Source organism: Vulpes vulpes, chromosome 3 (genome assembly GCF_048418805.1).
Source record: "Vulpes vulpes isolate BD-2025 chromosome 3, VulVul3, whole genome shotgun sequence".
Taxonomy (NCBI): Eukaryota; Metazoa; Chordata; class Mammalia; order Carnivora; family Canidae; genus Vulpes; species Vulpes vulpes.
Window position 1 is genome coordinate 75,773,539 of NC_132782.1, and position 22,182 is coordinate 75,795,720.

At 41.0% G+C, this 22,182-nt stretch overlaps 2 protein-coding genes across 3 annotated transcripts in view; one reads left to right on the forward strand and one right to left on the reverse strand.

Annotated features, from left to right (window-relative positions):
* Positions 1-9,461: 9,461 nt before the first annotated feature.
* SBDS (SBDS ribosome maturation factor) lies at positions 9,462-16,257 on the reverse strand. The gene is made up of 5 exons (XM_026017509.2): positions 15,955-16,257; positions 15,317-15,446; positions 13,257-13,457; positions 11,991-12,155; positions 9,462-10,229 (listed from the first exon to the last, which is right to left on the reverse strand). The coding sequence occupies exons 1-5, from the start codon at positions 16,080-16,082 to the stop codon at positions 10,101-10,103; spliced, it is 753 nt and encodes a 250-aa protein (XP_025873294.1). The 5' UTR covers positions 16,083-16,257; the 3' UTR covers positions 9,462-10,100.
* Positions 16,258-17,014: 757 nt separating this feature from the next.
* The window catches only part of LOC112934119 (S-adenosyl-L-methionine-dependent tRNA 4-demethylwyosine synthase TYW1), a 201,860-nt gene continuing 196,692 nt past the window's right edge, over positions 17,015-22,182 (forward strand). The window contains exons 1-3 of one of the 2 annotated variants that reach the window (XM_026017508.2): positions 17,015-17,239; positions 17,970-18,100; positions 18,678-18,830. In XM_026017508.2, coding sequence (XP_025873293.1) covers positions 17,236-17,239; positions 17,970-18,100; positions 18,678-18,830 — 288 coding nt within the window. In that variant the 5' untranslated portion in view covers positions 17,015-17,235. The remainder of the gene's footprint in view (positions 17,240-17,969; positions 18,101-18,677; positions 18,831-22,182) is intronic. The other variant, XM_072752780.1, reaches the window with a different exon arrangement.

Genomic DNA, 22,182 nt, shown 5'->3' on the forward strand with positions numbered 1-22,182 from the left:
AGCATCCTACTCAAGAATGAATGGGTTAACCAAGAAATTAAAGAAGAAATTAAAAAAATACATGGAAGCAAATGAAAATGAAAACACAACAATCCTAAACCTTTGGGACACAGCAAAAGAGGTAAGTATAGAAGTATATAAGTGGGAAGTATATAGTAACACAGGCCTTCCTCAAGAAGCAAGAAAAGTCTTTTTTTTTTAAAAGATTTTATTTATTTATGATAGACATAGAGAGAGAGAGGCAGAGACACAAGCTGAGGGAGAAGCAGGCCCCATGCTGGGAGCCCAATGCAGGACTTGATCCTGGGACTCCAGGATTGCGCCCTGGGCTAAAGGCAGGCGCTAAACCACTGAGCCACCCAGGGATCCCCAAGAAAAGTCTTAAATACATAATCTAACCCTACACCTAAAGGAGCTGGAAAAAGAAGAGCAAATAAACCCTAAAAGCAGCAGAAGATGAGAAATAGGGGGTGCCTGGTAGCTCTATAAAGAGCTTATCAAACTCAACACCCAAAACCCAAATATTCCAGTTAAGAAATGGGCAGAAGACATAGACACTTGTTTCCAAAGAAGACATCCAGATGGTCAACAGACATATGAAGAAATACCCAACATCGCTCATCATCAGGGAAATACAAATCAAAACCACAATGCAATACCACTTCACACCAGTTAGAATGGCTAAAATTAACAGCTCAGGAAACAGGTGTGGGGGGGCGGTGTGGAGAAAGAAGAACCCTCTTACAATGTTGGTCAGAATGCAAACTGGTGCAGCCACTCTGGAAAACACTATGGAGTTTCTTCAAAAAGTTAAAAATAGAACTACTGTATGATGGAGGAATTGCAACACTAGGTATTTATCCAAAAGATCCAAACAGTGATTAGAACATGGTCCACAATGTTTATAGCAGCACTATCAACAATAGCAAAAGTATGGAAAGGGCCCCAATGTCCACTGACTGATGAATGGATAAAGAAAAACGTGGTATACCTGTGTAATGGAATATTATTTGGCCATAAAAAAGAATAAACTCTTGTCATTGACAGTGACATGGATAGATCTAGAGAGTATATAATTCTAAGTGAAAAAAGTCCATCAGAGAAAGACAAATACCATATGATTTCACTCATGTGTAGAATTTAAGAAACAAAACAAATGAGTAAAGGGGAGAGAGAGAGAGAGAGAGAGAGCAAGAAACAGACTCTTAACTATGGAAGGAACATGGGTGGAGGAATGGGTGAAATAGGTGATGACTCAGCATGATGATCACTGGGTCACATGGAATTGTTGAATCAGGATATCATACACCTGAAACTATTATAACACGGTATGTTCACTATACTAGAATTAAAAAAAAGAGAGATATCACCAGATTGTTTTCCTTAAAGGTTGTTGCAATTTACACTTCTATCAGATAATGCATGAAAGTGCCTGTTTCTCCACATTCTTGACAGTATCAGAAATAGTCTTTTACTTTTTCTTCAATATGATGGATAGAAAATGATTTCTCATTACTTTGCATTTCTATGAGAGAAGTTGACTATCTTATTCTGTGTTTATTTCAAATTACTGTCCATCCGGGATCCCTGGGTGGCGCAGCGGTTTGGCGCCTGCCTTTGGCCCGGGGCGCGATCCTGGAGACCCAGGATCGAATCCCACGTCGGGCTCCCGGTGCATGGAGCCTGCTTCTCCCTCTGCCTGTGTCTCTGCCTCTCTCTCTCTGTGACTATCATAAATAAATAAAAAATAAAAAAAAAATAAATAATTTGGAAAAAAAAAATTACTGTCCATCCAAGTGCTTGGGATGAGTATAGGAGCTTTATAATGGTTTGTCCTAACTTGTTGGCATTCCACCTGTCTTATTCTTCCAACCATATTTTCTTTAAACTTTCTTGAAATGTCTTTTGTCATTCAGAAATGTCACCTTCATGTAGTTAAATCTCTTACTATTTTCCTTTATAGTTTCCAGGTTTCTGTTTTCCTTAAGAAAGACTATTTTATTCTTGGGTTAGATATTTTCCTATATTTTCTGACCCTTTTCATGGCTTTATTTCTACACTTAGTTCTATAGTGCATGTAAAATTAATTTTTCCTCTATGTTAGATGTAGGAGTCTGTTTAGATACACAGCAGATTATGCAAATGTTATTTAGCAATCAGCCATTTTTTGGTCACCATAATGAAACATTTGTAATCTATAATTTCTTTTTTTTTTAAGATTTTATTTATTCATTCATGAGAGACACAGAGCGAGCGAGCGAGAGAGAGAGAGAGAGAGAGAGAGAGAGGCAGAGACACAGGCAGAGGGAGAATCAGGCTCCATGCAGGAAGCCCAACATTGGACTCAATCCCAGGTCTCCAGGATCATGCCCTGGGCTGCCCTAGAATTTCTACTTAAGACATTACCACAATCTTAGCAGTTTAAATGTACTGGTTACCTTGAAGTTCTGTATGTCAGAAGCTCATACAATGTTGTGTGTCAGAAGCCCAGTATGGGCCTCACTGCGGAAAATCAAAGGGTCAGCAGAGTTGTGTTCCATCCTGGGGGCTTTAGGAGAAAATTGTTTCCTTACTCTTCCAGGTTTTTTTTTTTAGAATTTAGTTCTTTTCAGCTGCCAATTTCCTTGGTGGCTTCCAGTGGAGGGTCCTTCCCAGCTTCTGGAGGCCCTTTGAGTTCTTTGGCTTACAGTCCCATTCCTTTATCTTCAATGCCAGCAAAGGTAGGTAAAGTACCTCTCATGCTGCAACCCTTTCCTGCCTCTTTTTCCCCTGTACATTTTTTTAAAAGATTTTATTTATTTATTCATAGAGACAGACAGACAGAGAGAGAGAGAGAGAGAGAGAGAGGCAGAGACACAGGCAGAGGGAGAAGCAGGCTCCATGCAGGGAGCCCAACACGGGACTCGATCCCGGGTCTCCAGGATCACACCTCAGGTTGAGGGCGGCGCTAAACCTCTGGGCCACCGGGGCTGCCTTTCCCCTGTACATTTTTGAACCAGTCAGTCTGCTTTCCTCTTCCATTTTTAAGGGCACATATGATTATACTGGGACCATCTGGATAATCCAAAATAATCTCCCATTTTAAAGTAACTTTAATGCCATCTGCAAAATTTCTCTTGCCATGTGGAGAAGTATATTCACAAGCTCCAGGGATGAGGGCATGGGCATGGGCATTTTGGTTGGGTGGGTAGGTGGGCAGAGGCATTATTTTGCCTACCAGAACTTCTTTTATCATATATTAAATATTCATCTGTTTTGGGTTTGGGCCCCACATTTCTGGGCTCTGCTCTATTACATTGGTTGACTTGTCTATTCTATGCCTTGATCTACATTGCCTTGATCATAGCAGCCATGCAGATGGTTTTATTATTTGGTAAGACAACTTTCTCCTGATTGACCTTTTTCAAAATTGTCTGGGCAGTCTTTGTTCCAGGCTCCTCATCTCATCCAAAGTGATTTGGTTAGTAAGTTTGGAGTCGCCCTAGCAGGGAGTTGGGAAAGCAATCATGCAATTATTTTTTAATAAAAATTAAACATTTTTAAACATCTTATAAAAATTCTTATGCTAAACATTTTATAAAAAATTCTTATACATAAACTCATAAACATAAACATTGGGACTATTGTTGAGAATAAGGATTTTGAAGTTTGGCAAACAGCATTTTATTAAGGACTAGCTGGCTTCCTTGGGTTGCTTGGGAGAATGAACCATTATACATAAATCTGGTACTTTTGAGACAAAAACACACTATGTAGAGTTGCCCCTGTGAGAAACAGCTTTGTGATAAATACCTGTGATTTTTTATTTTTATTATTATTTTTTATAAATACCTGTGATTGATTGCCCTTGTGTCTTTGGATCAGGGGGTTTATATTTGCAAGCAGCTTAATCTGCATTACCTATTTCGTCTATCCCCTACCCACTCCTCTCTGGTAACCATAGTTTGTTCTCTATAATTAAGAATCTGTTTTTTTACTTTGTCTCTTTCTTTACTCATTTTTTTTAATTTTTTTTTTAATTTTTATTTATTTATGATAGTCACAGAGAGAGAGAGAGAGGCGCAGAGACACAGGCAGAGGGAGAAGCAGGCTCCATGCACTGGGAGCCCGATGTGGGATTCGATCCCGGGTCTCCAGGATCGCGCCCTGGGCCAAAGGCAGGCGCCAAACCGCTGCGCCACCCAGGGATCCCCCTCATTTGTTTTGTTTTTTAAAGTCCATATGAGTGATATGGTATTTGTCTTTGACTGACTTCACTTAGTATTACACCTTATAGACCTATTCATGTTGCATATGGCAAGATTTCATTCTTTTTGTGGCTGAATAATATTCCATTCTCTTTCTCTCTCTCTCTCGTGTGTGTGTGTGTGTGTGTGTGTGTGTGTGTGTGTGTGTATGTATAAAATATATTCTTTATCCCTCATCAGTTGGTGGACATTTGCTTCCATAATTTGGCTATTGGAAATAATGCTGCTATAAACAAAGGGTGCATATATCCTTTCAAATGAGTGTTTTTGTATCCTTTGGGTAAATACCTAGTAGTGTCATTACTGGATCATATGATAATCCTATTCTTAATTTTTTGAGGACCTTCCATACTGTCTTCCACAGTGGCTGTACCAGTTTGCATTCCCATTGACAGTGCATGAGGGTTTTTCTCCACATCCTTCCCAACACTTGTTTTTTCTTATGTTGTTCATTTTATCCATTCTGACAGGTGTGAGGTAATATCTCTTTGTATTCAGGAGTGTATTCCCCTGATAATGAATGATGTTGAGCATCTTTTTATGTGTCTGTTGGCCTTCTGTATGTCTTCCTTGGAGAAATGTCTGTTCATGTCTTCTGCCTTTTAACTGGATTATTGGGGGGGGTGGTTGGTGTTGAATTGCGTGTGTAAGCCCTTTATGTATGTCGCATACTAACCCTTTATCAGATCTGTCATTTGCAAATATCCTCTCTCATTCAGTAGGTTGTCTTTTAGTTTTGTTGTTTCCTTTGGTGTGCAGAAGTTTTTTTTATTTTGATGTAGTCCTAACAGTTTATTTTTCTTTTGTTTCCTTTTTATCAGGAGACATATCTAGAAAGATGCTGATGTCAAATAAATTACTGCTTGTGTTCTCTTCTAGGATTTTTATGGTTTCACAGCTCACATCTAGGTCTTTTAATCCATTTTGAGTTATTTTTGTGCATGGTATGAGAAAGTGGTCCAGTTTTCCCAACACGATTTGTTAGACTTTTTCCTATTGCTTATTCATGTCTCCTTCGTTGAAGATTAATTGACTACATGATTGTTTCTGAGCTTTCTGTTCTGTTCCATTGATCTATGTATTTACTTCTGTGCTAGTACCATACTGTTTTGATGTATTGCATCTTGAAATCTGAAATTGTGATATTTCCAGTTTTAGTTTTCTTTTTTGAGATTGCTTTGGCTATTCTGTGTCTTTTGTAGTTCCATATAAAATTTAAGATTATTTGTTCTTGTTCTGTGAAAAATGTTGTTAGTGTTGTGGTAGAGATTGCATTAAATCTCTAGATTACTCTGGGTAGTATGGACTTTTTAACAGTATTTGTTCTTCCAGTCCACGAGCATGGGATGTCTTTCCATTTGTTTGTGTCATCTTCAGTTTCTTTCATTGGTGCTTTATAGGTTTGATACAGCGTCTTTCACCTCCTTGATTAAGTTTATTCTGGGTATTTTTATTATTTTTGATGCAATTGTAAATGGGATTGTTTTCTTAGTTTCTTTTTGCTGCCTTTTTTTTTTCTCTAAGATTTGTTTGAGAGAAAGAGATTTGTTTGAGTGGCGGAGAGGAGGGGGCAGGGAGAGAAGCAGAAGGAAAGAGTCTTAAGCAGACTCCCGATGAGCAAGGAGCCTGACACAGGGCTCAATCTCATGACTCTGAGATCACGACCTGATCCAAAATCAAGAGTTGGTCGCTTAACTGAGCCACCCAGGTGTCCTGCTGCTTCATTATTAGTGTATAGAAATGCAATGGATTTCTGTACACTTATTTTGTATCCTGCATCTTATCAAATTCATTTATCAGTTCTAGTAGTTTTTTTTTTTAATTTTTTTTAAAATTTATTTATGATAGTCACAGAGAGAGAGAGAGAGAGAGGCAGAGACACAGGCAGAGGGAGAAGCAGGCTCCATGCACCGGGAGCCCGACGTGGGATTCGATCCTGGGTCTCCAGGATCGCGCCCTGGGCCAAAGGCAGGCGCCAAACCGCTGCGCCACCCAGGGATCCCCAGTTCTAGTAGTTTTTTGGTGGGTTATTTGGGGTTTTCTTAGTATCATGTCATTTGCAAATATTGAATTTTTTTTAAAAAAATTATTCATTTGAGAGAGAGTGTGAGTGAGAGAGAGAGAGAAAGCACAAGAAGGGGGAGAGAGGCAGAGGGAGAAGCAGGCTCCCTACTGAGCAGGGAGGTGGATGAGGGACTCGATCCCAGACCCTGAGATCACAGCCCAAGCTAAAGGCAGATGCTTAATCAACTGAGCCACTCAGGCACCTGCAAATAGTGAGTTTTATTTCTTCCTTAGAAATCTGGATGCCAAAAAAAAAAAAAAAAAAAAAAAAAAAAAAAAGAAATCTGGATGCCTTTTATTCCTTTTTCTTGTCTGATTGGTGTAGATAGGATTTCCAGTACTAAGTTGAATAAAAGTGAGAGTGGAATCCTTGTCTTGTTCCTTAACTTACAGAAAAAGCTCTTTCTTGCCATCGAGTTAAGAGGATAGTGGTGGGTTCTTCATATAAGGCCTTTATTATATTGAGATGTGTTCCCTCTAAACCTACTTTGTTGAGTTTTTATCATGAATGGATATTATATGTTGTCACATGGTTTTTCTACATCTATTGAAATGATCATATAGTTTTTATCCTTTCTTTTTGATGTTGTGAAATTGAATATTGAACCACTCTTGTATCCATATAATCTGCAAAGTTTTATTTGTAAATCCATAAACTATTTTACCTTGATTACATGCAAGATTTCTAGTCTTGATGCATTCTCTCTCTCCATGTGACAGTAAGAAATAACCCTGTGGACCTCATCACTTGAAAAGTATGTTAACTATCCTTGGTGACCACAAGAAGAGTTCTACCATGAATTTTTTGGGCATTCAAGTGGCTCAACAGATGGAAAAACATCCTGAGATATGGTGTGAGTGTAGGAAACAGGTCTACTTTCCTCTGCAGTAAAAATGACTCTGCCTTCTTCAACTCCACAACTCATTTACCTCCACTCTCTGTTAACCAGAAATCTTATACAACTAGGAATTTGGTGAAACCGAAGACTCTTCCAGGGTATTTGGAAAGGGCTCCCAGCAACTCAATTAGGTGTATTGTGAAATCATTCCTCTGTAGGAGCTGCAATAGCCAAATGATATTTAGGTCAAGATTATACTTTTAGCTCGGAATTGTTGCCATAAAATTCCACTTATTAACTTTCCAAGTACCATGGTAGGTATATACACATGGAGATGAAAAATCAATGGCCATTGTCCCCTCAGCTATTACTATCAATGGCAAAATCTGTGCAACCATCCACCATTGTACAGCAGCCGAAAAATGTTTTCCAATAACCAATACTTTAAATTTCAGTAATGTGAGAGCAGGCTGGCAAAAAACTTACAAAGATAACGAGACTCATTACTACCAAAGTTGTAGAGAACCTCATGATGTGGGCTTGAGGGTAGCATGCAGGAAAAAAAAAATCAATGGTGCTAGCTACTGCTTATGAGTTTTTTTTTTTTTTTTAAGATTTTATTTATTCATTCATGAGAGACACAGGCAGAGGGAGAAGCAGGCTCCATGCAGGAAGCCTGATGTGGGACTCGATCCCAGGACTCCAGGATCACACCCTGGGCCAAAGGTGGGAACTAAACCGCTGAGCCACCCAGGGAATTCTACCCTATTTCCCATCACAGTCCATAGAGTATAGGTGTTTATGACAGCCTGGGGCAAATAAATATAAGAGAGACTGGTTGCAGGCAGAGAGACTCTGAGGGCTGGGGGTGGTGGGGGTGGGGGAAATCTGTGCATCTGTGTAGACCAGAAACCAAGTGGCATATTAGCATGCATCAGTATGAAGGGTGGGAAGCCTTAGCTCAAAGCTTGACACCCGTTCTAGCTTTAAAGAGGGATTTGACCAAGTCATTCACTGGACAAATTTGTCATCTCCCATCCTCACCTCTGCCAGCCCTCACTGAGAGAGCACGTATCACTCCACAGACATTTATCCCACGTCTATTGGGTCCAAAGGCACAATGGCTCATCTCCTGCCCTTGAGGAACTCACCATCTAGCATGCCAGGTGGGAATTTTGTAAGCCGCTGTCCAGAACGCAACATAGGGTGAAATCCAGGCCTAGGAGGGGTTTCAAAGTGGTGTGAGGTCCATGGGCTGGAGCAATTGTGAATGGGTATAAGCAACGCTTCGCAGAAGGAAGCTATGCCAACAGGAAAGGACTAATTCTAAAATATCATTTTGACCAAACATACACAATACAGCTTGTATTGAGAAAGCAAAAAACAGCTCAATCCTTAGAACTTTAAAACAACCCATTATAGCACCGGTCCTGGGAGCATGACTGAGAACCAAAATTTTTACCTACTTTTGAGTAATGAGATTTATATAAGGCAAACAGTTTTTAATGTTTAATGTGTGACTCACAGGTGATCTACATTTGACATTTCTTAAAGGTCTGGCTTTTTAGGAGATGAATAATGAGGATGAGAAAAACTAAAGATGTTCTAACTGGTGAACTTTCCTACTCAAGATACAGCTACTGAACATTTCCAATCTTGAGGACTTCCAAACTGAAACGCTGATTATCTAAGCTGGAGATAAGCTTCACTGGCTAAAATCATTTTCTGGGTCTTTGAGTTTAGATCATCTTTATGAAACAATCATCTGTACCAGTAAAATGGAATCAGTCAGAGGGCCATCTTAAGGACTGGTATCAAAACAGTAATTCAACATTACATATAGTGTTCTCAACTTATCAAGCAGGAGTATTTCTTCTAACACTATGAGAAGCAACTTTAACTTCATAATTTCAAATGGGCCATTTCTGAGTGCTTGTATCAGCAGTGAATTCTATGTGCTTATAAAACCCATCTGGACCTGTTCAATTAAAAAACTCTCAGTTAAAAAGTTCTGTCCACGAAATACAACCACATGTCAATTTTGAGTAAAACACTATAGAGTATCACCTTTGAAGACAAGTAGATTTTTAAAAACTTGCACGTGGTCCATTTGAGTGTTTAAGTACTAAAATACTTATATTCAATTACTTCCTAAACGATTAAGATTTATCAGGTGTCAATCAGAACAGGCCCTGTTCTAACCACTCCCCATTCCTCAAAGGACTTATTTCATCCTGAGAACTCTCCAACCCTACCAGACAGAAGGCAGAGAAAAGGGAGCTTAGAAGCTGTCTAGAAACACAAGACACAGTTTAATAAAAATAAAGAGTGGTTTTATTGGTTACATATAATTCAGCTATATTAATATATATTATAAACTTTAAGGATTAGAAACAAATGACTTTATTCTTTACAGAGAATTATCTAGTTTATGGCAGCACATTTAACGAATATTCCTTCAGTCCTGCAGTCATCACAGAACTATTTTTCAAATCAGGAAGTCATCATCCAAACTTTGTATTAGGCCACATGTTTCATTAAGTACATATAAGACATTATGTTTTCTTCAGCAAACACTCCCTTTTTGTCATATTGTCATACCCTCCCGCATTTATCTTATCACATATAATGTGCAAAGTTTAACTTTGTACCCACAAGAGTTGCCTCAGATAACTTGCACATTGGAAAGTACAAGGCACGAGACAGTAGCAACATGTTACTCTGCCCTCTGCAGCTTGGATTTTTCGTTTTTGCCTAAAACCCCACTTTATCATTAAAACTAAATGAATCCCACAGTGTAATACTCATTAGGAAAGTCTTTTTGTGTATATGTTACCACAAAGACGGAAAATGTCCAACAGTTTGAGAAAGTATTTAGCAGACCACAGAAAAGAGGACTGTGGGAAAAGAAAATACTTTAGTGTTTTAGAGCTGAAGAGCTTGATGGATGTTATTCAAATTTCTCATCTCCTTCTTCCACATCTTTCAAGTTGAGTACTTCCAAAGAACCTTTGCCTTTTGTCTCCTTTTTTATTAGCTCATCAATTTCTCTGAAGCAGCCCGGGTCAATTAGACACACCTGAAACACGGAACACAGCTGCTCACCACATGAAGATGAGCAAAGCAACAGTATGAACACGGCTTTAACTCCTCTAAGACAAACACATGACACTTTTCGGATGTCCCTGCTGCTACAGTTCTACAATGAAAGAGCGAAGACAATGCACAGGGGAGCAGACGGGGTTCTAGTCCAGTGTCTCCCCCGCCCCCTCCCGCCAATTTTTATTTAAACTCTAGTTAGATAACAATGAAATTTTGGTTTCAAGAGTAGAATTTAGTGACTCAAGCTTACGTAATAGCAACCAGTGCTCATCATAACTAGTGCCCTCCTTAATGGCCATCCCCCACCTACCTCCTCGCTCCATCAACCCTCAATTTGTCCTCTATCATTAAGAGTCTCTTATGGCTTGCATCTCTATTTCTGTCTTTCCCCTCTTATTTTCACCTGCTAGGTTTCTTAAATTCCACGAGTGAAATCATATATTTGTCTTTCTCTGACTTATTTCATTTAGAATAATACCCTCTAGTTCCATCCACATAATTGCAAATGCTAAGATTTCATTCTTTTTGATATCTGAATATTCTACTGTGTGTGTGTATACACACACACACACACACACACACACACCACAACTTTATCCATTCATCAGATGATAGACACTTGGGCTCTTTCTATAGTTTGGCTATTGTTGATAATACTGCTATAAACACCAGGGTGCACGTACTCCTTCAAATCAGTGTCTTTGGGTAAATGCCTAGTAGTGCAATTAGTAGTGCAATTGCTATATTGTAGCGTACTTCAATTTTCAACTTTCTGAGGAACCTTCATACTGTCTTCCAGAGTCAGCTCCTTCTGTCTTTATGCATGTAGGCCCTGTGACGGGCATCAACCTCCCTGTCTGAGGACTTCTCTGGATTTCTTGGCTGTAAAGTGAATGGGACTAGAAAAGTATAGTTCTTTTTGTACTAAAATTTAGCATGAACATTTACAGTTCCAGGAAAGTACCTCTTTTTATTGACATCTGAAGGAGAAAATCTTGAAGGCCCATTTAGAAATCATGTGTAAAGTTTTGAAAAGATTTGAGAACTTCAGAATGTCAAATGTGTTGTTTCATGTTTAGAATGAAATGCTCAACAATCCCAGTCCAGAGCTCATTTGAACTGAAGCTGCCGCAAAGTCCTAAGGGATGAGTTTGCAGACAATGGAATCTATACTGTGTCTGACACTGTAGGGTGAGATTCTAAGACAAAATGCTTTGGCTGCTTCTATAAAATGTTCTGTGATAGGGCTCCTGGGTGGTTCAGTTGGTTGACCACCTAAACCTTGGTTTCAGCTCAGGTCATGAATTCAGGGTTGTAGGATTGAGCCCTGTATCTGGCCCCAAGCTCAACAGGGAGTCGGCTTGAGATTCTCTTTCTCTTAAATAAATAAATGGATCTTTAAAAAAAAAAAAAAAGAAAAAAAAAAAGGTTCTGTCGTAAATGAGGCTGTTCAACTGGTCTTATTTCCAATTTCCTCCTAATAAGAGACTCACTGTAAAACATATACTCTCATCCAAAATAAGCATAGAATCACCTAAAAAAAAATCCAAAGTGTGTTTAGCTACAACTTAATTTTACTTAAACCTTTACATTTTTACTTAATTATTACTTAATTAATAAAAGGTTTCTGGAAATGTCTTACTGTCCTTACCTTCTAAATATTCATTACACATTTACGACTAGAGAACAGACTACTTTGGTAACAAGGAAGCAAAAGAGTAAGAGTGTTTTGTCTTACAATTTCTAACTGCTGACCGTAGTCTTCACTCTCTATGACCTTGATCAGTGGCTTGAGCTTTTCTTTCAGCTTCTTCCCTTCATTCACTGGGAGAAGGAACCGGAGTCTCATGTGAGCACGTTCGATCTGCATTTTCTCCTTTAACTGCTTTATCACCTCCAAAGCCTAGCAAGACAAAATTGAAAACAATGGCCACTTCTTTGCCCCTTCTGCTGCATTACTTTCTAAGGGATTCAAAACAAAGCAGTTTCCACCTGGCTGAATTAGGCGGCGGTTCTTCAACAGGACACAGACAACATAAACATCAGTAGGAAAAAATAGATAAATTGCACTTAAAGAATACAAACTCTTGTGGTTCAAAAAACTAACAACAAAGTGAAAAGACAACCCATTAAATAGGAGAAAATACTAGCAAATCACACATTTGATGAGGTATCAGTATCCAGAATATATACAGAACCCTTACAACTTGATAATGAAAACACAAATGATTGAAAAATTGTCCAAGTAGTGATTTTTCCAAAGATGACATGAAAATATGCTGAAATCATAGTTACCAGGGAAATGCAAATCAAAACCAGAATGATACATCCAGTTTGGCTGTAATAAAAATGGTGGATTAGACAACTCCAATACTCATGAACAAAATATGGTATTTCCACACAAGTTATTATCAAGTCCTAAGAACGAATGAAGTACTGACATGTACAATAACAGGTAAGAACCTTTAAAGGACACATTTTGTATGATTCCGTTTATATGAAATGTCTGGAATAGAAAAGTCCACAGAAAACAGAAAACAAATTTGCCAAACACTTGTAAGAGGGAGAAAAACAAGGAGTGACTGCTAATGTTGACAAGAGTTTCTTCTGGTGGCAATGGAAATATTGTCAAATTAGGGCAGACTGCAGGAACTTTGTGAATAGACCACTGAACTGTTCCCTTTATAAAGATGACTCGTGTGGCATGTGAATTACATATAAATAAATAAAATCTAAAATACAGAGTTGGAATAACTCTTTAAAACTCCAAGTTTTATCTCTAAAGGTCTGATTTGGAAAGGAGATGAGAGTTGTAGTACATTTGTACTTTGTTAAAAAAATTCCATTGCTCCTTCCTACCGGCCCCATCTTCTCCTCCTCCCTCCCCCAAATCTCCGACCCAAGTGCTTCCAACTAGTATTTTATTATTACAGACTATTTTAATGTTTTCTTCAGAGAAAATTGATTTTCACGTGGACACCTTTTGACATTAAAAGCCACTCACCTGCTGTTTTGTACTCTTATTGGTTTTGACTGAATAGTGGATGTCCTTCATGGCTCTCTCAATAAGGATAACAGTATATGGTCTCTTTGTTTCAGGGTTCACACACTTGTCAGCTACGATAGTTGCAATGTCCCTGAACATCTGCTCCAGCTGCGTATGCCGTTCTTTATCTGATACTTGAACCTCTCCTTTAGTTAAAATCTAAAAAAAAAAACCCAACAGGTTTAAATAAGCAATATCTTTATTGCACATCACTTGTTAACTAACCACAGGAATTAAGAACTTGGGGAGAAAATTAAATTCCATCCTTCTCAGCTATTGATATACAAGAAATAATTTGACCTTCACCGAAAGGATATACTGGATTATCTTGTACTCGAATATCTTAACTTATTTAGGTGGAGAAAAGGGCAATTTAGTAAAAGTTGTAAACGGTGAAAACCCCGAAAAATTCTATTTTCAGGAATATTCCACTACAAATATATAAATGGACAAAGTAAGGCAACTTAGTAGATTTAATTTTTAGACTTGGCAAAATTGTTCATGTCCTGAATTATTAAAAACAGCACTGCACAACAAAGGAGCCAAATAATCTTATTAAAACAGAGAACCTCAACAGACATTTTCTCTAAGAAGACATCCAGAAGGCCAACAGACACATGAAAAGATGCTCAACATCACATGATTTGCATCAAGGGAATGCAAAATCAAAACCATAATGAGTTATCACTTCACACCTGTCAGAATGGTTAGGATGAAAATAAAACAAGAAATGGTGTTGGTGACGACGTAGAGAAAAAGGAACTCTCATGCACTGTTGGTGGGAATGCAAACTGGTGCAGCCACTGTGGGAAAGTGTGGAGGTTCCTCAAAAAATTAGAAGTAGAACTACCATATGATCCAGTAATCACATCTCTGGGTATTTTCCCCAAAACAGAAACATTGACTTGAAGAAGATACATGCACCCTTATGTTTACTGCAGCCTTACTGATAACAGCTATGATATTAGACATTGGACTTAGGACAACCTAAGTGTCCACTGACAGATGAAAGGATGAAGGAGATGTATACACAATGGAATAGTACTCAGCCATCAAAAAGAGTAAGTCTTGCCATTTGCAATGATGTGGGTGGACCTACAGGGTATAATGCGAAGTGGAAGAAGTCAAAGAAAGACTAGCACTGCGTGATTTCACACATATGTGGAATTTAAGACAAAGCAGACGAACAAACAAAAAGACAGACTCTTTTTTTTTTTTTTAAAGAAACCAATTTTTTTTTTTTTTTTTAGAATTTGTTTTTTTTTTTAAATTTTATTTATTTATTTATGATAGTCACACAGAGAGAGAGAGAGAGAGAGGCAGAGACACAGGCAGAGGGAGAAGCAGGCTCCATGCACCGGGAGCCCGACGTGGGACTTGATCCCGGGTCTCCAGGATCGCGACCCCGGCCAAAGGCAGGCGCCAAACCGCTGCGCCACCCAGGGATCCCCAAAAAGACAGACTCTTAACTATAGAGAACTAGTTGCTAGAGGGGAGGTGGGCGGGGAATAGGTGAAATAAGGTGGATTAAGAGGTTCAAACTTTTCAGTTTAAAATAAGTCACAGATGAAAAGAACAGCATATGTACTATATTTAGTAAGACTATAATAACACTTCAGTGACAGGTGGTGACAGGCCTTATCACTAATTTAATTATACTTCAATTAACAAAGTGATGCTGCAGAGGCACCTGGGTGGCTCAGCTCATTAAGCCTCTGACTTCTGATTGGGGCTCAGGTCACCATCATGTGACATCAAGCCCCCCGTTGGGTTCCGTGCTGGGCATGGAGCCTGCTTGAGATTTTCTCTTTCCCTCTCCCTTTGGCCCTCCCCACCTCTTTCTCTTAAAAGAAAAAAAAAAAAAAAAAAAAAAAAAAAAAGAAGTGGTGATGTTTAGGTCAAATTATTGTAGGATAATTCACTCCCCCAAAAATAATGTCTTAAAGCTCAACATACCTGTACGTTGTTCTGCTATAAAGAACATTAGGGTTGATTAGGCTGTAGCTGCTGGAACTCACCTGCTTACAGATTTCTGTCTGGTCATCTGTTCCAAAGGCACTGATCAGATCTTCCTTCTTTGCAACCTGACCTTTAGAAACGTTTACGAACACTGAGTGGGTCTGCAGAACTTCATCAAGGTCTTTTTCCCTTAGGACAGAAGAGAAAATTCTAAGTGAACACAGCAGAAACCTGGAAATTCATTCACAGATCCCAGACGGCAACAGTATAGGAAACAACAAACGCTCCCAATGGCCCCCAGGGAGAGGGAGCCCTGGAAACTGAGCGGCGCATCTGCGGCCCCACCTCTCCTCGGGAGAAAACCGCGTGGGAGCGGGAGGCGGGCCGCAGGGGCCGCAGGGGGCGCCGGGGGTGCCGGGCGGAGGAGGGCGCGGCGCCGCCGCCAAGGCCACCGACCCCTAGATGGCAGCACGGGGGCCGCGGGCGGAGACCTCCGAACGCCCCGGACGCGGTCGCGGCCCTTCAGCGTTACTGCGGCGGAAGACGCCCGTGCGGGGGCTCCTGGGCCGTAGCTCTTAAGTGCAGGCCGGGACAGCCCGACCCCAGAGCGCGCCACGCGGGCGGAGAAGGGCCGCGACGAGGCGCCCGCCCGGAGGGGCAGGGGGCTCGCGGCGGCCGCCCGGGGAGGCTCACTCACACGCCGCTCCGCCAGCCCACCACTTTGTTTTTGTAGCAGGCGATTTCGAAGCGCTTCCCGGCGCGCTTCATGCGCACCACCGCCACGTTGGTGAGGCGGATCTGGTTGGTGGGGGTGAAGATGGACATGGCCGCTGCTCACACACCCGCGCCGCCCGCCTCGGGGCCGCCGGCACCGCCCGTAACGACCCGGGGGCGCGCGGCCCGACCGCCAACTGCCCAGGCGGCCGCCACAGCCCAGCCGGCGGACTGACTGCGCAGGCGTCGGGTGTGGCCGAACCCGGCAGAGGAAAAGCGAGCAGCCACGCCTGCGCACTGTGGCTTTTACGACATCGCTCCGCGCCCGACAGGGGCGGCGCTCCTCCGTGAGGTAACGTAGTTCCGCCCGTGAGTCAGGAGCTCTGGTTTGCTGGCCACGTGGATGCTTTAGCGGCCAGGTGGAAACGTCGCGTCGGCGGCTCGGAGTTCCGCAGCTCGGGGCCACACCCACCTTCACCTTTGATTGTGGAAGAGTTGTAAGATAAACAAGTCGAGGAGAAAGTATGATGAACAGCTCCCTTAGGCCCATCCTCCCACTTCAACAATTATCAACATTTTGCCATTCTTGTCATATTTTTTGTTGGGAGTTTAGAGCAAATGACAAGCTCCTAGCTTTAAGCACGTCATTGTATTCTCACAGACGCACCCGACAAGATCAACCGAGATTCGTAATACCCTCTAACGGCGCGGCCGTAGCCAGATTCCCCGAAATAGTGCCTTTTTTACAGTGTGTCTCAACTGAGGTCCAAACGGGACCGAACATTGCATTCGGTTGACGATACCCCCTCAATGCCCTGTCTTCCCCGGTTTTCCCCTGTGCCCCCCCTTTCGTGGCCTCATTCCCTTAGGGGCCCGCCCCTTGCCCCCTCCCCTTGCCCCTTGCCCCTCAGCTCCAAAACAGGAGCGCCTGGACCGGCTCCGCACTGCGTTCCCTCAGCCGTGGGCGGGGCTTCCCTTGGGGCCCGCCCCTTCCCCTCTTAGCCAATCCGAGCGGGGCCGCGAGGGCTCCGGTTCCAACGCGCGGAGCCCTGGGCGGGGCTTCCCTCGGGGCCCGCCCCTTCCCCTCTGAGCCAATCCGGTCGCGCTGGCGAGTGGCATGGCGGCCCCCAGCGCGGCGGGTTTGGGGTGCGAAGCTAGTGCTTCGAGGTAGCTGTAGTCGTCCCCTGATGTCCTCGCCGGCCCCCAGGTTTCTCAGGTCTGCAGGCCTCGTGTGTCGGGCCGCAGGGCTTGGGCTCTGAAGAGAATGGGTAAGGGCCCCCGGCGGGCAGAATTCGTGAGGCGGGAGGGGAGGAAGCCGTCTGTGTAGGAGCCTGTCGGGGCGGAGCGCGCCCCGGGCCGTCCTTCAGAGGCGGTGGCGGTGGCGGCGGCGGCGGCGCTCGTCCGCCCGGGCCCGAGCCGCTGAGCGCGGCCGGGCTCTGCCTCGTGAGCCTGGGGCTGAGCGCAGAGGGAGCTGTGCTTGTGGCCTCGAGTGAAACGACGAGAAAACTGCTCCCTCTGCTTGCCCACGTGTGTTGAGGGCTCTGGGTCCTTCCCGCCTGTGCATTTAGGTCCCCCCCTTCTGAAACTGCCTCCGGGTTTAGCATTTGAGGCCGGCTGCATTCCTACGTCCCTCCAAGACAGGTGTGATGTCGGCTGAAACCCCTCATTTTCTTAGGGGCCACAGAAAACAAAGCAAAGTTAATTCACGATTCCACACGAAGAGTTTCGAGTTCCCTTGCTTCCTAATGCTCTGTCCAAATGAAGGAACAATTCTGTGTCTTTTTCTGAGTTAGCATTATCGTTATGTTAATTTTATCGTTATCGTTTACATGCAGTGGTTTATTATTTTTATCAGAGTTGATCTTTTTATAGGTTTCTTAGCCGAGTTCAATACGAAAGTTGGTTTTATTTTATTTTTTATTCTTAAAAAATAAGGATGAGTAGCTTTGTATATGTAGCTTTAAATAAAATTACGTGTATGTATCATTTTAAATTTAGATCGTTTTTTGGATACATGGGACTTCTCTTCACCTGTAATATCATTATGGATAAACAGGTTTTACATATATTTGGGCTTTGCCTTTGGCGTTAGCCTTTGGATTTGTTTCCAGATTGTCATCAGGAAGCAGGTAAGTGGTTATTTTTTATATGAGACTATTAAGGCATTAGATTTATAATTTACAGTGCAGATTTTCTAAGATTTTCAGGAAAGCTAAAAGGAACGAAGGTCGCTCTTATGTTTGTTGGTCTCCAGACCCTTTTTTTAATGCCCAAATAATTTACTCTCAGTTATTATAGACTAAGTTATTTATGTTTTCTTTGCTGGGCTTTGGAGTCTCAGTCTTAAGATACAGGAAGATTTTGTAATGAAAACTAAAACTTTTGTAAAAAAAAAAATCTGTTTAGCGTCTTCGAAGGGCAGTAGTCTTCTCTTTTCTTACTGTAGTTAAGGATCAGTAAATCAATTCCTACTGTTATTCCACTAAAGCACATTATGGGTGAATGTATGTATAGTTTTGTCTTAGGAATCTTTACAGTCTTAAAAAATGTGGATCCAGCCTTTAAAGGACCTAATTATACCAAGAGGTTAATATTTGCAGAGTACAGCAGAAATATTAAGAGAATAGTAAAATCAGTTAGTATCTGTGCTAGTTCTCATCCCTATTGGAGTTAGAAAAAGATTCAAACTTGATGAATTTTGTGCAGTTGTTTATTTTCAAGGGCAAGAAATCACAGGAGAAATCTGTTCCAAAAGCAACCGGGGATTTGATGACAAATGATTGTATCTCTCTTCAAAACAAGGAAGTCTTTGTATCTGGAGTGAAGATTTTCTATGGTTCCCAGACTGGAACAGCAAAGGTAAAAACTTTACGTGATACTTTTTCTTGGGTTTTCTGATATAAGATTGCTTCTAAAAATGGAATTGGTCTTCTTTTTTTTTTTTTTTAATAAATTAATTTTTATTGGTGTTCAATTTACCAACATACAGAAAAACACCCAGTGTTCATCCCGTCAAGTGTCCCCCTCAGTGCCCGTCACCCATTCCCCCCCACCCCCCGCCCTCCTCCCCTTCCACCACCCCTAGTTCATTTCCCAGAGTTAGGAGTCTTTATGTTCTGTCTCCCTTCCTGATATTTTCCACACATTTCTTCTCCCTTCCCTTATATTCCCTTTCACTATTATTTATATTCCCCAAATGAGTGAGAATATACACTGTCCTTCTCCGATTGACTTATTTCACTCAGCATAATACCCTCCAGTTCCATCCACGTCGAAGCAAATGGTGGGTATTTGTCGTTTCTAATGGCTGAGTAATATGGAATTGGTCTTCTAATTTTTTTTTTTTTCCAATCTTCTTTTTTCCCTTTTCCAACATACGTTTTTCCTTTCTGGGGTGGTGGGTGGATTTTTATCTCTTGTGCCCAATTCCAGCTGGTTGGTCGTGTCTGATGGTCACTGTCTGAAGCTTGCTTCTACCTCAGGAGAATGGAGAGGTCTAAGCTTGTTATTGATGGTTGGTGTAGAAGTAGGAGATAGTGAAAATGGACTGTTAGCAGTAGGGGCCGGTCTGGGCCCTGACTTTCACAATTTCACATATCTACTTAATACGATGTATTCTGACTTAATAGTGTTAAGAGTGTTAATAATAGACATTGAATACTGTTTAAAGTAGATAGATGCTGTAGATGTATATGCTGCAGGTTTCTTCATTGTGAAGACCACAGCTATTTAGTGCTTTCTAGGTAAAGATTCTAAGGCGAACATAAACGAATCAACCTCTATTTTTCTGTAGTACTAAAGATTGTTGGACTGCCCTCTTGTGGATGTTTTGTAGAAGAGTATTTCTTAGTTTTTCAGAACTTCAGTGTAAGTTCTGAGTTGAAGGTCACAAAATATTAAGTTCAACCCTAAGCAACAGAGGCCGGAAACTGAAGAAATGTAAAAATGACGTCAGAGCAGCCAAAACGAAGTCCTTTGATGTTATTATAAAAGATCTCATTCATAGCCTCTCTCATGTGTTTATAATGTTTTTGAAAGATCAGGTCAACACTGCAGATTGTAACAAATCCAGGCATATGGAGGGTTCATAATGAAAAGTACTCTCTAGTGAATCTCTTTTTAACTATTTTTTATTTTTAGTTTTTCTGATGGCTATATTTTTATTTTTATTTATTTATTTTTTTTTGATGGCTATATTTTTAACCGGTGCGTGTTGTGTTTCTAGATTATCAAAGCTAGTTTAAAAGTTATCGACTGCTTATATTAGTTAACACAGACATTCCTTAAATCTCAGTGGCTTTATTGTTGGCCACCTCTTTGTTGATATGGGTTAGATGCCCCTCCTTAAAGTTGTGCCTTTTGAATTTCTTTATTCTGCTTTCACATATAATGGTTTCATATTTGTTTGGGTATGGAAGATTAGTTTTTCCTTACAGTTTTGAAGGTGTCACTTCATTGTCTTTAGAAGGCTAGTCTCTTCATTCCTTTGTATATGACATGATTTTTTTTGTTGTTGTTGTTGCTTATTTTTTGAAGCCTTTAGAATCCTTTCTTTGTCCTTGATGTTCAGAACTTTCTTGTGGTGGTGTCTGCATTGGTTCTTTTTTTAGCTATTGTGCTGGACACTTGGGCCCTTTTGAAGATTTGTGAGCATTTCTTCTAATGTTTCTTGGGCAACTATTTTTCCCTTCTGTTTTCTCTTTTTTTCCTTTCTGGGACTCTTAGATGTTAGGATGTTAGGGTTTTTGGATGGCTTGTCTTTTTTTTTTTCTCAAGATTTTATTTATTTATTCATGAGAGATAGAGAGAGAAAGAGAGGCAGAGACATAGGCAGAGGGACAAGTAGGCTCCATGCAGGAAGCCTGATGTGGAACTCGATCCCAGGACTCCGGGATCATGACCTGAGTCAAAGGCAGATGCTCAACCACTGAGCCACCCAGGCGTCCCTGGATGGCTTGTCTTTAATATTTTCTGTCTTACTTTTTGTAACTTTTTATTCTGGGTTGTGGGATTTCAATTTCAAACATTTTTTTTGAATGTTTTATTTTAGCTATTAAGTTTTTAGTTGCAAAAATGCCATTTTTTCAATTTTACCTTATTAATAACTTAAAAAAATATCTGAATAAATTCGTTTTTCTGCTTCCTGATTTATCTGCTTTCTCAGTTTTTCTGATGCTGCTATTTCTCTTTCCTGCTTATTCTCGTCTCATCTTGGTGGTCCATGATTTTCTGTTAATATTTACAACAGAATGACGGGATAGCTATTGTGGATTTTCTTTGTTAATGAGTGAACAGGTTTGTGTTCTCTTAATTATAAGTTTTTACCAGATGCTGTGTGCATGGTGGGTCAGGGCATGTCGTGTCACCTATTGGCCCACCTCCCTCCTCTAACTACCACTTCAGTTTTTTGTTTTTTGGAGTAAAGCCCTTTGAAGGTGTCTGTGCCACCATCTCCACATCTCCACAATTTCCCTACTCTTGTTTTCCTTGGACCACTCTTGTGGAGCTCACATGCCCCAACATGTTCCCATTGACTTCTATGTTGCTAATTAATTCTCACTCTTCATCTTACTTGACAGTGTTCTCTGGGTCATCCTCCTACTTGGCCAAGGCTAGTTTTCCTCACTGTCATTTGCAGATTTCCCCTCATCTTCTTGATCTTTAAGATAGAAGTGTCCTGGGGCACAGTCCTTGAGATCATGTCTTTATCTGTACTCATTGTACAAAGGGATCTTGTTATCTAGAGCTTTACATTAGATACAGTTTGACCGGCTTCTTCTATAAAGGGCAAGATGTTTGATTTTATATGTTTTTTAGGTTTGTGGTTTTTGTGAGCCATGCAGTCTTTTGTTGTAGCTACTCAGCTCTGTGGCGTAGTGTGGAAACAATCACAGACAACATGTAAATAAATGGCATGACTGGATCCCAGGAGGGATCCTGTAGAAAAAAATGGAGGGCTGTATTTGATCTGCCTGTATTCAGTGGTGGACTCTAAACTTATGTTTTTATTTAAAAAAATGTTTTATTATTTATTCATGAGAGAGACAGAGACAGAGAGACAGAGACATAGGCAGAGGGAGAAGCAGGCTCCATGCAGGGATCCCGATGCGGGACTTGATCCTGGGACTCTGGGATCACTCCCTGAGCCAAAGGCAGATGCTCAACCACTGAGCCACCCAGATGCCCTTAAATTTATGTTTCAGTATGAACT

Excerpts from the sequence above, each read along its gene's own strand:
- SBDS (XM_026017509.2), bottom strand. The coding sequence starts at position 16,082 with ATGTCCATCTTCACCCCCACCAACCAGATCCGCCTCACCAACGTGGCG. Across the intron at positions 13,458-15,316 it reads AGACAGAAATCTGTAAGCAG|ATTTTAACTAAAGGAGAGGT; the intron begins GTGAGTTCCAGC and ends TTTTTTTTTTAG. Across the intron at positions 12,156-13,256 it reads ATAAGAGTACAAAACAGCAG|GCTTTGGAGGTGATAAAGCA; the intron begins GTGAGTGGCTTT and ends TTGTCTTGCTAG.